Below are 14,666 nucleotides of genomic sequence, written 5' to 3'. Positions count from 1 at the left end.
GGCGGCAGTACAGAATGTCACCTTTTATTAGAGGGAATTTTCATACATATCTGTGTTACCGTTTAGAAATCAAATCAAATCCAATCTATTTATAAATCTGGCTGTGCCGGGTGGAGATTATAACAGAACATGGCCAAGATGTTCAAATGTTAGATGACCAGCAGGGTCAAATAATAATAATCATAGTGGTTGTCGAGGTCAGCACCTCAGCAGTAAATGTCAGTTGGCTTTTCATAGCCGATCATTCATAGTATCTCTACCACTCCTGCTGTCTCTAGAGTGTTGAAAACAGCAGGTCTGGGACAGGTAGCACGTCCGGTGAACAGGTCAGGGTTCCATAGCCGCAGGCAGAACAGTTGAAACTGGAGCAGCAGCACGGCCAGGTGGACTGGGGACAGCAAGGAGTCATCAGGCCAGGTGGTCCTGAGGTATGGTCCTAGGGCTCAGGTCCTCCGAGAGAGAGAGAGAAAGAAAAAGAAAGAAAGAATGAAAGAAAGAATTAGAGAGCATACTTAAATTCACACAGGACACTGGATAAGACAGGAGAAATACTCCAGATATACAGTAACAGACTGACCCTAGCCCCCTGACACATGAACTACTGGAGCATAAATACTGGAGGCTGAGACAGGAGGGGTCGGGAGACACTGTGGCCCCATCCGACGATACCCCCGGACAGGGCCAAACAGGCAGGATATAACCCCACCCACTTTGCCAAAGCACAGCCCGCACACCACAAGAGGGATATCTTCAACCACCAACTTACCATCCAGAGACAAGGCCGAGTATAGCCGACAAAGATCTCCGCCACGGCACAACCCAAGGGGGGGTCCCAACCCAGACAGGACGATCACGCCAGTGACTCAACCCACTCAAGTGATGCACCCTTCCTAGGGACGGCATGGAAGAGCAGCACCAGTAAGCCAGTGACTCAGCACCTGTAATAGGGTTAGAGGCAGAGAATCCCTGTGGAGAGAGGGGAACCGCCAGGCAGAGACAGCAAGGGTGGTTAGTTGCTCCAGTGCCTTTCCGTTCACCTTCACACCCCCGGGCCAGACTACACGCAATCATAGGACCTACTGAAGAGATGAGTCTTCAATAAAGACATAAAGGTTGAGACCGAGTCTGCGTCTCTCACATCGGTAGGCAGGCCATTCCATAAAAATGGAGCTCTATAGGAGAAAGCCCTGCCTCCAGCTGTTTGCTTAGAAAATCTAGGGACAGTTAGGAGGCCTGTGTCTCGTGACCGTAGCGTACGTGTAGGTATGTACGGCAGGACCAAATCGGAACGATAGGTAGGAGCAAGCCCATGTAATGCTTTGTAGGTTAGCATTAAAACCTTGAAATCAGCCCTTTCCTTAACAGGAAGTAATATGATCAAATTTTGGGGTTCTAGTCAAGATTCTAGCAGCCGTGTTCAGCACTAACTGAAGTTTGGTTAGTGCTTTATCCAGGAAGCCGGAAAGTAGAGCATTGCAGTAGTCTAATCAAGAAGTGACAAAAGCATGGATACATTTTTCTGCATCCTTTTTGGACAGAAAGTTTCTGATTTTTGCAATGTTACGTAGATGGAAAAAAGCTGTCCATGAAACAGTCTTGATATGTTCGTCGAAAGAGAGATCAGGGTCCAGAGTAACGCCGAGGTCCTTCACAGTTTTATTTGAGACGACTGTAGAACCATCAAGATTAATTATCAGATTCAACTGAAGATCTCTTTGTTTCTTGGGACCTAGAACAAGCATCTCTGTTTTGTCAGAGTTTAAAAGTAGAACATTTGCAGCCATCCACTTCCTTATGTCGGAAACACAGGCTTCCAGCGAGGGCAATTTTGGGGCTTCACCATGTTTCATCGAAATGTAGGGCTGTGTGTCATCCGCATAGCAGTGAAAGTTAACATTATGTTTCTGAATGACATCACCAAGAGGTAAAATATATAGTGAAAACAATAGTGGTCCTAAAACTGAACCTTGAGGAACACCAACATTTACAGTTGATTTGTCAGAAGACAAACCATCCACAGAGACAAACTGATAACTTTCCGACAGATAAGATCTAAGCCAGGCCAGAACTTTTCCGTGTAGACCAATTTGGGTTTCCAATCTCTCTAAAAGAATGTGGTGATCGATGGTATCAAAAGCAGCACTAAGGTCTAGGAGCACGAGGACAGATGCAGAGCCTTGGTCTGATGCCATTAAAAGGTCATTTACCACCTTCATAAGTGCAGTATCAGTGCTACGATGGGATCTAAAACCAGACTGAAGCATTTCGTATACATTGTTTGTCTTCAGGAAGGCAGTGAGTTGCTGCGAAACAGCTTTTTCTAAAATTTTCGAGAGGAATGGGAGATTTGAAATAGGCCGATAGTTTCTTATATTTTCTGGGTCAAGGTTTTGACTTTTGGCTTTATTACTGCCACTTTTAGTGAGTTTGATACACATCCGATGGATTGAGAGACGTTTATTATGTTCAACATAGGAGGGCCAAGCACAGGAAGCAGCTCTTTCAGTAGTTTAGTTGGAATAGGGTCCAGTATGCAGCTTCAAGGTTTAGAGGCCATGATTATTTTCATCATTGTGTCAAGAGATATAGTACTAAAACACTTGAGTGTCTCCCTTGATCCTAGGTCCTGGCAGAGTTGTGCAGACTCGGGACAACTGAGCTTTGGAGGAATACGCAGATTTAAAGAGGAGTCCATTATTTGCTTTCTAATAATTATCTTTTCCTCAAAGAAGTTCATTAATTTATCACTGCTGAAGTGAAAGCAATCCTCTCTTGGGGAATGCTGCTTTTTAGTTACCTTTGCGACAGTAGAAAAAATAAATGTAGGATTGTTCTTATTTTCTTCAATTAAGTTGGAAAATAGCGTGATCGAGCAGCGGTGAGGGCTCTTTGATACGGCACAGTACTGTCTTTCCAAGCTAGTCATAAGACTTCCAGTTTGGTATGGCGCCATATCCGTTCCAATTTTCTGGAAGAATGCTTCAGAGCTCGGGTATTTTCTGTATACCAGGGAGCTAGTTTCTTATGACAAATGTTTTTGGTTTTTAGGGGTGCGACTGCATCAAGGGTATTGTGCAAGGTTAACTTGAGTTCCTCAGCTAGGTGATTAACTGATTTTTGTACTCTGACGTCCTTGGGTAGGCGGAGGGAGTCTGGAAGGACATCTAGGAATCTTTGGGTTGTCCGAGAATTTATAGCACGGCATTTGATGATCCTTGGTTGGGGTCTGAGCAGATTATTTGTTGCGATTGCAAACGTATTAAAATGGTGGTCCGATAGTTCAGGATTATGAGGAAAAACTTTAGGATCCACAACATTTATTCCACGGGATAAAACTAGGTCCAGAGTATGACTGTGGCAGTGAGTAGGTCCAGAGATATGTTGGACAAAACCCATTGAGTCGATGATGGCTCCGAAAGCCTTTTGGAGTGGGTCTGTGTAATTTTTCATGTGAATATTAAAGTCACCAAAAATGTTAATATTATCTGCCATGAGTACAAGGTCCGATAGGAGTTCAGGGAACTCAGTGAGGAACGCTGTATATGGCCCAGGAGGCCTGTAAACAGTAGCTATAAAAAGTGATTGAGTAGGCTGCATAGATTTCATGACTAGAAGCTCAAAAGATGAAAACGTCAGGTTTTTTTTGTAGGTAGACTCCAATTAAGTTGTTGAGACATCTCAAAGATGATCACTGGAAACAGGATGCACCTGAGCTCAATTTCAAGTCTCATGACAAAGGGTCTGAATAGTTATGTAAATAATGCATTTCCGTTTGTTATTTTTGATAAATTATCTAACATTTCTAAAAACCTGTTTTCACTTTGTCATTAAAGGGTAGTGTGTGTATATTGATGCATTTTTTATTTAATCAATTTTAAAATAAGACTAACATAACAAACTACTTTGCAAAAAAATACTTTCCAAATGCACTGTACATTTTGGTTTTGACCAATGACAATTTAAAGGTGTGTTGCTCTGTTCCAAAAAGATACAGCTAGGCTAGTCCTTTGTTAGTATTATTTAATAATATTAAAGTCCTTTGTTAGTATTATTTAATAATATTAAAGTCCTTTGTTAGTTGTAACTAACCTTCAAATGGGCAGTTGTCAGGAATTGGGTTTTAATAACATATCAAATTTAGAAGTGTAATTTGTGTATTTTATATGCCTCATGATGGAAAATAACCAAATCAATATCAAAGCATTTCTTCAATAAACAATATTAATATATACCTATAAAGAACAATTATATAATTATTATACTTCCAAGAAACCAGTAGGCCTACTGTATGGATAATTATTTTTATTTGGAAGGACATGATAAAGAATCAAAAACCAACAATTGAAGAATCAGATTTTTCACAAGTCCATATAATATATTGCATAAATCTAATAGAACTTTACTGAAATAAAATAAGCTACAATTAAAGCAGTACATTACATATAATATCCAGTTCAATCGAATCGACAACTAAAAGACCATGCAAATCAACATCTTGCTTTTGATCAACCATCTGTGAAATATAATAATTCATCATAACTTGACTAACAATGAGTTTACTATCCTACCTTCTGTAGCTCAATGATAGAAGATCTGAGTCAAAATAACTCCGTCTCAAAGGAAGAAGCTCTTGTCCACAACTGCCAAAGAAGCTCAACATATCCAAAATATTAACTGAGGACTGTCTGCAATAATGACTATATGACATACATACTTCAGAGCCTTTTTACAAGCAACATATTTTTCAAAAATAGAAGAAAGCATCTATCAAAAAGTTTAACATTTATACTTTTCCCCCCAATCTGATGGTTTCATTTTTTCCCAGCTTATACAAGGACACTTATGGTCAGTTTATGGATAGGGGGTTACTGTACGTGGTGGAACTGTCCCAAAAATGGGTTGCTTTTTCACAACCATGAGGAATCTTTTCAGTTCCCTCGGTATGCAGTTGAAGAAGGAACATTTTGGGTCTCAAACTTATACTGTAAGTTCAAATCTAAGATAGTCGTGGAAAAATACACATACAACTATACACCGTGCTTTTGAAAGTGCTTTCTTTCACCGGTGTACAGTAGGTTTAGATGAAAACTTAAACCCATACAATCAGATAACGGAGCCAAAAATGAAATGAAAAAAACTCAAATTAAAACATTTTTCACATCTCATGACTGACTACAGGTCAACATTTCAGTTATATGCCACAACATTGAATAATCAATTGTTGATGAATTTACGAGGATGATGCCCCAGGTATTCTTCAAACTGACAGTCCAGTCCACACTACAATACTGGAACTATTATTTCATGTAAGGATGGGCGGACTTTAATTACTGCGAGTCAAATCATAGCTGGTCAAATCACTAATGAGGGAAATAAAATAAAAAAATAGGTGGAAAAAACCTATGGTTTCACAGAACATGAAGTGACAAACATTAAACTGCATTGAAAATCTAATGAAAAGTGGCTCCATAAAACATTGTACACCAGTCCTCACTGTAGCTACAACCACCAGGTTGTCCAGAACTGAAAATACACAAGCCAAAGATATTCTACTTATTTACAGCAGAGATACCAACTATCTATACATTCTACAGAGGGAATGTTTACAGAGTAAAGTTTAGTAGCTGTTGAATCCAGAACGAGGGTATTATTTGTCCCTGATTGTCAGTAGAAATGTAACAAGTGAGAGCTAGCATTTGATGTAAAACACTATGTTGACATAATATAACTAACATGACGGTAGCTATCAATTCTATAAGCAAAACCATTTAACTTTAAAAGACATGAACAACAAAGCACAAAAAGAAAGACATAATGCAAGACAAAATAGCAAGTCCGAAATGACTTAGGCAATATAACAAGAAAAATATTTTCAAACCATTTCATTTTGTCAAGGTCACTTTCAAAAGTGGCTGTTATTGTGTTTCGCTTCACATGCAACAATTATATCAATCTGTTACAACAAATACAATAGAAACCCAACAATGCAAGAGAGACTCAACAAAATATATCTCAAACCTTTTCTGTAACCTCTGCCAAATATGCACAACTATTCAGAAAGTTAGGCAGTGTGTAATACAGTAATAGCTATAAAGAAATAACCATTCACTTAAAATGTCATCGTGCAATTCAAATCTTAATTTTCTGAACTTTCTTGGCCACTAAAAGCCATCCTAGCACTTTTGCTAATGTGAGAGCACACAGATAAAAACACCCTAACAATCAATTACCTGTAGATAAATGTTTTATCATATCTGTGCTACAAAAGATAGAAAATCGGAAGAGATGCCAGTGGTCAGTCTTTGCTGTAATAGCCAGAGGGGTAAAATGTTTGAAAGGGACGTCCTTTTAAAGAGCAGAAAGTTCCACTTTCCACTTTAACATTAAATTGGGTTTGTTTCAGAAAGTGCAGATGGGGCTAGTATATTTCATTGACAGTCACCAAAAATGACTATGAAACATATGGGGATGGCTGGAAATATTTTTAAAAAGGCACTGATGACAACTAAAACAGATATTTTCCAGGAGAGGAGCCTAAATGAAAGACAAACTTGAATCTCTTACAACTATATGTGCAATGTAGGATATAAAGTACTGCGGAATGGGCAATTCTCTTACAAAAACAAATCAAGTTTCCAGCAACAGTTTTTTTGTGAGTAAAGTCAAAACGTATAAAATAATCACGATAGTTGTGATGGAAAGCAGAAGTTTCAGTACATGATATGGTGTGTGGTCCTCCCACTTCGACTCGTCGGGAAAGCATGCAGTTTATTAGGCTACAGATGAAATAAGTTATGAACTTAACAGGATGGTGAAAGTGCAAGCTTGACGTTGTTTTCCAAAAAATATATTGAGTGTCTTATTCTAGTGACATGATGATCTATGCTTGGCCGCCATTTAACAAATATTCTCGCTCTTATCCATAATTTCATCATGTAGATGTGTCTGCGAGCTGTTGGCTATAGAAAACACATGCAAAGACCAGAGTTGGAACATTCCCTATATAATAACATTTGGGTGGGACAAAACAAAGAGTTGAAAACGCGATTTTTAAATTAATCTCAAAAGTTATGGGGACGACGTCATCACGCACAGCCTTTTATCCACAACAAGTTAATTAGTTGTAAACATCTCCGGTGGGAAAATGTGCATATTGTTTTTAATGCAGAGTTCAGAATATTCGCATGAAAATCTGTCACCAACTGGATGGAAACCTACTTACGCTGACATACATTCACCCGTAATAAAGTGTGTACAGAACACAATGATTATTTGATATAACTTTACAGGGTAATTTCCCACTCTACTCATGGATTTTTCCCCTTGTAGTCTTCACTTGCTACTGGGAAAACAGCCGTAAGACTACCAAAACCTTCTAGAGAGACTTAAGTCTCCAGTGACTGCTTAGATTGATACATCTGTAATGAACCATGATTTGTTTCCCAATAACTGCATGCAACATAACTGTATAACATTTTGATGACAAATAACAAAGCATTTAGGTTCTCATTTGAACCATGATCTAAACCCTAAAAAGATCAACAATTAACCTCACTTAAGGTACATTGTGCAAACATAATTTAATATTCAGACAAATTACATTTGTTTAGTATCTTTAGATTATTTAGAATGGTCAAGACCAACCTATTTCTATCAAGTACTATTGATTTGGATGAAGAATGGCATACACTATATACAGACACAAAAGTATGTGGACACCCCTATAAATTGGTGGATTGGGCTATTTCAGCCACACATGTTGCGGACAAGTGTATAAAATCTAGCACACAGCCATGGAATCTCTACAGACAAACATTGACACTCACTACCGAGTTCCAAACTGCCTCTGGAAGAAACATCAGCACAAAAATGGTTTGTTTGTCAGGAGCGTCATGAAATACTTTCCCATGGCCGAGCAGCCACACACAAGCCTTAGAACACCATACGCAATGCCAAGCGTTGGCTGGAGTGGTGTAAAGCTAGCCGCCATTGGACTCTCGGGCAGTGAAAATGCGTTCTCTGGAGTGATGAATCACGTTTTACCATATGGCAGTCCGACGGACAAATCTGGGTTTGGCTGATACCAGGAGTACGCTACCGGCCCCAATGCATAATGCCAAATGTAAAGTTTGATGGAGGAATAATGATCCCAGTCTGTTTTTCATGGTTCAGAGTAGGTCCTTTACTGTAGGGAAAACTTAAGACTACAGCATACAATGACATTCTAGACAATTCTGTACTTCCAACTTTGTGGCAACAGTTTGGGGAAAGCCCTTTCCTGTTTTAGCATAACAATATCCCCGTGCACAAAGCGAGGTCCATACAAAAATGGTTTGTCAAGATCGTTGTGGAAGAACTTGACTGGCCTGCAGAGCCCTGACCTCAACCCCATCGCACACCTTTGGGATGAATTGGAAACCCAACTGCGAGTCAGGCCTAATCACCCAACCTCACTGATAGTCGTGGCTGAATGGAACCAAGTCCCTGCAGCAATGTTCCAGCATTTAGTAGAAAACCTTCCCATAAGGCTGTTATAGCAGCAAAGGGGGGACAAATTCCATATTAATGCACAGGATTTTGGAATTAGATGTTTGATGAGCAGGTGTCCACATACTTTTGGTTATGTAGTGTACTTCATTCCACACCAACCACCATACATTTCTTCCAGGGGAGAGCTTTGAATCAAGTGACTTTAAACTAAGACTTATTAAATCAAAAGATCAAATACAAATAAAATCATATTTCAGGCTACACACCATGAAAAAGGAATTTAGCAAGCAACTGAAAAAAACATTCTTTACATGAATTTGAAATGAATTCTGTTCAGATAAACTGAAACGAAAAGGTCTTACAGCAGGTATACTGTACATTATCAACAAGTGGACAACACTACATTCAGCAGTTATATAGCAAGACTTTAGAAGAATCTCAGAACTGTTATATTGACATGGCCTACGGTAACAGGCCCCGTATTCATAGGGCCTCAGAGTAAGAGTGCTGATCTAGGATCAGCCACCTTGCTTAACGACTCACCCCAAATGTATTTCCGCTGCCCTATCGATCGCTACATACATTCTGTCCGAAACCTACAATCCTAGAAGTTGTTTGTGCGACTTCAAAATGAAGGGAGTTGTACAAAACAAATTCAATGGCAATTGGGTCATCTAACAAATCTAATCAGAGTATCACAGTTGATAACGTCACGTTGGCTGGCCCTAGAACAACTAATTGGTTTCTGGGACGAATTAGATAGGTCAGAATGTGCTTGCATTCTACAAATCATTGGGGGAGGCAAGTGATGTTGATTGGTAGCCAGGCAACCCCCCATCCATACAGTCTTATTCATGATGATCTAAAAGGAAAAGCTGATCCTAGATCAGCACTACTACTCCGAGATGCTTTATAAATACAGACCCAGATATCTGATGAGAGTTAAAGAAAGAAAAAGGTGGAAGAAACATGATTAAAGTCGATTAGAAAATGAAAACAGAGAAATAATTATAATGTAAGAGTTATTACTATGCAACCAAATCCTTTTCATTACACCTTTGTAGCTTACATTTCTTAATTTACAATCTAATAAACCCCATGAGTGCTTTTCCCCCCGCAACCCAATTACATATGGGAAAGTGCTTCTCATACAGATACCCCCCTATTTTAATGATTACCAAAATGGACCATCTAACAGAAAAGTATATATATATATATATATATTTATCACAAATGCTTTGAGCAACAGCCACCTTTGCAGTGAAACCTATTTTGGCAGAACAGAGGATGGGTATATGAAAGTGCCTTCCAAAATGATCGCAGAAATAAATAAAAAATACCCTCAACCAAACGTTTGACTCCTTGTTGTAGCATCAGGGGAAGAGTTCAATTGAGACCTCGTCTCAAGGGAGAATTCAGAGAAGTCTGTTCCATGACTTCGCAGACTGACTTGTCCATTGGCAATAGTAAATTGGGAGGTGATTCCAGAACGTGACGAGGCCTGGAACTGTGACCGGAAGTTCTGATCGAAGGTGCTGATTTGAAAAGTCTGATGCAACCCTTGAGCATCAGTCTTTTTCGAGGATGCAACTTCCTCCAGAAAGTCTTCGGTTGGCGACACAGCTGAGGGGGTCGTTTCGTCCCCTGAAAATGAGAAAGAGTGCTGGGAATCCCCTACAAGTAGTCCAAAATGGGGTTTCTCCAAGGTAGAGCGTAGTGGAGAGTTCATCCCTGACCTACCAGTGGTAAACCTGCTGGGGGAAGGGTTCTGTTTCTCTGTGGAGAACAGAGGCTGGTTGGAGAGACTGGGGCTCTCGGTGACAAAGGTAAGACTCTGGCTGCTCAAGTAGCTATCATTCTGGCTGGTCCTCTCCAGTGCTTGCTGAAGGAACTTTGAGTACTCATGCAGGAGGCTAGACTTCTCTGCTGGTGGGGCTTGAGGGTTACCTCCCAGGCTCTCTACCGGGCTGGCCTCAGACACATCCGAGGAGTTGATGGAGATGCTGGAGGTCACCTCCGTGTCAGCCACACTGAAAGAGATATCAGGTTGCCCATTGGCCTTGTTTGAGTAGTGGTCCAGGAGAGTCTGGAGAACCTCATCCGGGAGAACGTTCTTGTCGTGGTTGGACTTGATCTCGATGCTCAACGGCTGGGGTTCCAAGATGGTGGCGGGAACAGTTTCGTCGATGACAGTGGCCACTGCGGCTTGTCTAATGGAAGGCTGGGACGTGATGCTGCTTACATTCAGGGCATAATTGCGGTTGTTGGACAAAGTGGCCTGCTGGAGATACCTCTTCTTCTTCAGGAACTGCACTGCATCATCGTAGTTTGTGCTGCTGGATGCTGGTTTCGTCTGTCCTCCTTGGAGAGCATCTACTGGCTCCAGGTCAGAATTGGCCACATCCACATCCAGAAGACCTTGTTTGTCCACGATCTCAAACGTGTACCTGGTGATTTTGCCATCTTCAAAAGAGGACAAAGGGGACAGACTCACAGGTGGTTCGGGTTCAGTTGGTTGCTTCAAACTCCTCTTGGGGACCTTCTTAAGGACCAGCTTGGGAGGATGAATCTCCTCAGAGGAGAGATTCTCCCCACCCAGCCCCAAATGCTGCTCGCCGGACGAGTCTGGAAGCTCCACAGAATAATCTGCCACCACATACTCATCTTTGACCGCCTTGGAGGTAACTGCATAGAGAGGTAGACATTCGATTTTGTTCGGTCTTTGCTCCACCTCCTTATCCATGGTGCCAAGAGAAGCGACCGTGGAAATGTCTTCAGTGACAGCAGCTGAGCATTGAGACTTGTCTGAAGTCTTCAAGCGTTTTTTCTTGGGCAGCGAGCACTCTTTGGCAGAGAAGGAAAAGCCCAGAGATTCTGTGTTGCGCAGGAGTCCTCCATCTTTCCCCACTGCTGCAGCCTTGTGGGCTTTCCTCTCCTTCATCTCATGGCACATGCGCCTGTGCTTTAGAACCCGGTCAGTTCTGGAGAAGTACTGTGGAAAACAAACCGAATGGGTTTGTGGCATACATGGATAGTAGTAGAATAAACGTTTTTAAAGAAACGTCTGCATGCTATATAAACCAGTTTTAAACTAGAATTTGAACTAGTGATGTTTGTGCCATCTTGGTAACTCCTAAGGTCATTGTCTATCATGGAAAACCATAGGAGCTGGCTATACAGCACAAACAGATATGGGACCAGGCCATTGAGATGTGCTTTGATAACATAAATAACCAACCTGGTGGCAGTAGTCACATTGATAGGGCTTCTCTCCACTGTGGGTCCTTCTGTGCCTCTCCATGTGGTATTTCTGAATGAACCTCATGCCACACTCCTCACAGCGGAAGGGCTTCTCACCTGACAAAGTCAAAGGGACAGCTCATTCTGTGGGCTAGTAACATCAACATTCAACAGGTGGGATCTTTGACTAACCATTGGCAAACATAGTTAAATCATAGCTTCGTGGGGCATTCTCTTACCAGTGTGGATTTTCTCATGTCTCTGGAGAAGGTACTTCTGTATGAAGCGCATATCACACTGGCTGCACTGAAATGGCTTCTCACCTGAAACCAAGCAAGTTGGTCAGTTAAACCATATTTTTCTTGCTTATATTCAATGGGAAATTGTGTTAGTTACAATTTCTGCATAATAAGTAGGCTTACAGCATAGTTTTGTTCATTTAATGTAAAGCAAGAGGCTTTGACTGTCATAAGACATACCAGTGTGGATGAATACATGTCTTTGTAGATGGTAGTTGGTTCGGAAGGCTGCGTTGCAGTGCACACACACATGACACTTTGGACTCTGGAGACCCAATGACCCATCCTCATTGATGGTGAGAATCTAAACAAAGAGAGATACATGGAAAGACAAGGACAAGAAATGTGTCAATTCACAATTTATTTACAACTGAAGCTGGGTGAGCCTTCACAAAATAATAATGGTTTTCATGTTGCTAGTTTTGGCAACAGAATTTGTCAAGTCCTAAAATAAATATGTAATCTGCACAGACCATGTGGTTATAACCTGATTTAAATGCAAAATGTATTATACATTTGCACCTTGGCAGGAGAGCGCTGCTTTCGCTTCTTCTTCTTGTGACACTCTGTGAGGTCTCTGGGCTTTCTTTCTTTCTTCCCCAGCATTAGTTGATCAGAAGTCAGCTTCAACTCTTGTTTGATGCTTACCTACAAAACATTGTTTCATGTTTGAATTTCACTGCTTAAAGTCAGAATGATTCTTTGCTCAATGGGTGAATCTCAAAAGTCTTCCAAATGAAGACGGGGAGAAGAGAGGAAGTAAGGAATGAGGAAAGTCTTGAGATTCACCCAGTGTCACGATTTACAGCATGTATGGCAAGAAGACTGACAATAAGAATGTATGCATGACATGGACTCACAGGCAGCTTGTGTGAGAGTCTCTGATTCATTCCCCATTCCCTGCCATTCACAGTCTCCTCATGTACCACCATCTCATCAGTTGGGATCAGGTCATGGGACACCATTGAAACCCCTGTCAGGTCATCATCATCGTCTTCATCATCGTCTGCTAACAGGGGGTGGTGATCTAACCCCCGCTCGCCCAGGGTCATGACGACTGGACCTCCACCCCCTAACCCCACACTCTCATCCACTCCCCCACCACACTTCAGCAGCATCCCCTCCAGCTTGTCATCAATGTTCATCTTAACTTAGAGGGACCTACGTGTCTGTGGGGTCAAATGAGGACAGAAGTATTAGCTAGCTAACGAGTTACTGTAACTTAGTTAAAGACAACGAAAACATTTAGCTACATTTAAGAGGGGTCATCATTGAGTAATCTCGGGTTTAGCTTACAGTTACCTAGCTGAATAACTAACAAACAAAACCTTGTTTGTCAGCCAAATGAATAATTACTGTAGCCATCAACAATCCCGTTAAATCAAAATAACACAGCGAGCGTTAGCCTACTAACGTTAGCTAGTTTTAGTACTACGGCTATTGTACATAGTAGTAGCTAGGCTAACAACATAATATGTCGCTATAAAATAAATTGAGCGGTCGACTAGCTAACTAGCTAGCTAAATGAACTACATTTAGACGTTAGATGTTAAGATGATTGGTAGCTTTAGCTAGCTAAACAACTGTACCTAAACAAGCAACACAACTAGCCAGCTAACGTTAGATAGCTATCAGTGTTGACAGGCAACGTTAGCTAACTAGCAATAGCCTGTTAGCTAGCTTGCTAAGTTGGTTAGCTGTGAATAGCAAACGTTAGCTAGCTAGGCCTGATCAGAAACAACAACCCAGAAGATCTGGTAAGAACTCAAGTCAAGATTTAGGTTAGCTTCGCTCAAGTGAAATCGCGAAGTAGCTAATGCACGGCAGAAAACTGTTCACAACTAGCTAGCTGTCTAGATAACGTTTCTAACCAAATATATGTATTACTAACGTTAGCATTAGCTAAGATAGCTAACGTAACGTATTTAGACTGCTTACCTACTTTGGAGTCTAATAAGGTCGTTTAGCAGTCATGGTTAATCTGCAAAAGTGTATCCGCTGTGTGATATATGCCGCGAGAGAAAGAAACGTCACCGCATTTGGCCCAACTGCAGTGCATGGGGAATGTACGTTATACTATCTAGTTTGCGTTGTTATGTCGTTTACCTGTTGCAAACATTTTGTAAGTAAACCAAGATAGACCACAACGTGTCGATTCCAATGGGAACAAATGAGTCATAGTGGGCAGAACAAGCAAAGAAGATGGGCAGAGCCAAGCATAAGCTAGCGAGATCCTATTGGCGTGTTCTAGCACAAATCTGCATATGTCCATTAGGGAACGCCTACTCTGTAAAGTGCGCGAGTGCAATAACTCAATTGGTCTTCTAACCCTTCTAAACAACGTGATTTTAAAATCGTTTGCAAATGGTAAAGTCTACAAATCTTAGTCCACTCTTTTCATAACATAAATTAGTTTGGGGAACAGAACACTGTGGGCTTTGTCAATGACAAAATTTGAAGAATGTCGCCCAAAATCCATCTCGTTCCATTTTCTCTCACTACCCGCCTTCAGGTTTTCGTTCACTACCATATTTAGTAGTGAGTGGAAACGCCAAGCGGATGCTTTCACATTTATACATCCAGTGAAATATCTGTCTCATTTTTCTATCTGTGCCTGTAGTGACTCGTGGAGCAAGC

At 41.0% G+C, this 14,666-nt stretch overlaps 1 protein-coding gene across 2 annotated transcripts; it reads right to left on the bottom strand.

The window, feature by feature from the left end:
* Positions 1–4,287: 4,287 nt before the first annotated feature.
* On the bottom strand, positions 4,288–14,185 carry LOC118386323 (zinc finger protein 148-like). 2 transcript variants are annotated; one of them, XM_035773988.2, is made up of 7 exons: positions 13,968–14,185; positions 12,890–13,198; positions 12,552–12,677; positions 12,210–12,333; positions 11,970–12,053; positions 11,729–11,847; positions 4,288–11,482 (listed from the first exon to the last, which is right to left on the bottom strand). In XM_035773988.2, exons 2-7 carry the CDS (start codon positions 13,172–13,174, stop codon positions 9,833–9,835), a joined length of 2,388 nt encoding a protein of 795 aa, XP_035629881.1. In that variant the 5' UTR covers positions 13,175–13,198; positions 13,968–14,185; the 3' UTR covers positions 4,288–9,832. The 2 variants fall into 2 exon arrangements, with proteins under 2 accessions (XP_035629881.1, XP_035629882.1); XM_035773989.2 differs by having other exon boundaries at positions 13,972–14,185.
* Positions 14,186–14,666: the final 481 nt, after the last annotated feature.

Source organism: Oncorhynchus keta, chromosome 7 (genome assembly GCF_023373465.1).
Source record: "Oncorhynchus keta strain PuntledgeMale-10-30-2019 chromosome 7, Oket_V2, whole genome shotgun sequence".
In the NCBI taxonomy this organism is placed as follows: Eukaryota; Metazoa; Chordata; class Actinopteri; order Salmoniformes; family Salmonidae; genus Oncorhynchus; species Oncorhynchus keta.
The sequence above is the reverse complement of the archived record's forward strand: the minus strand, read 5'-3'. Positions and strand labels throughout refer to the sequence as shown.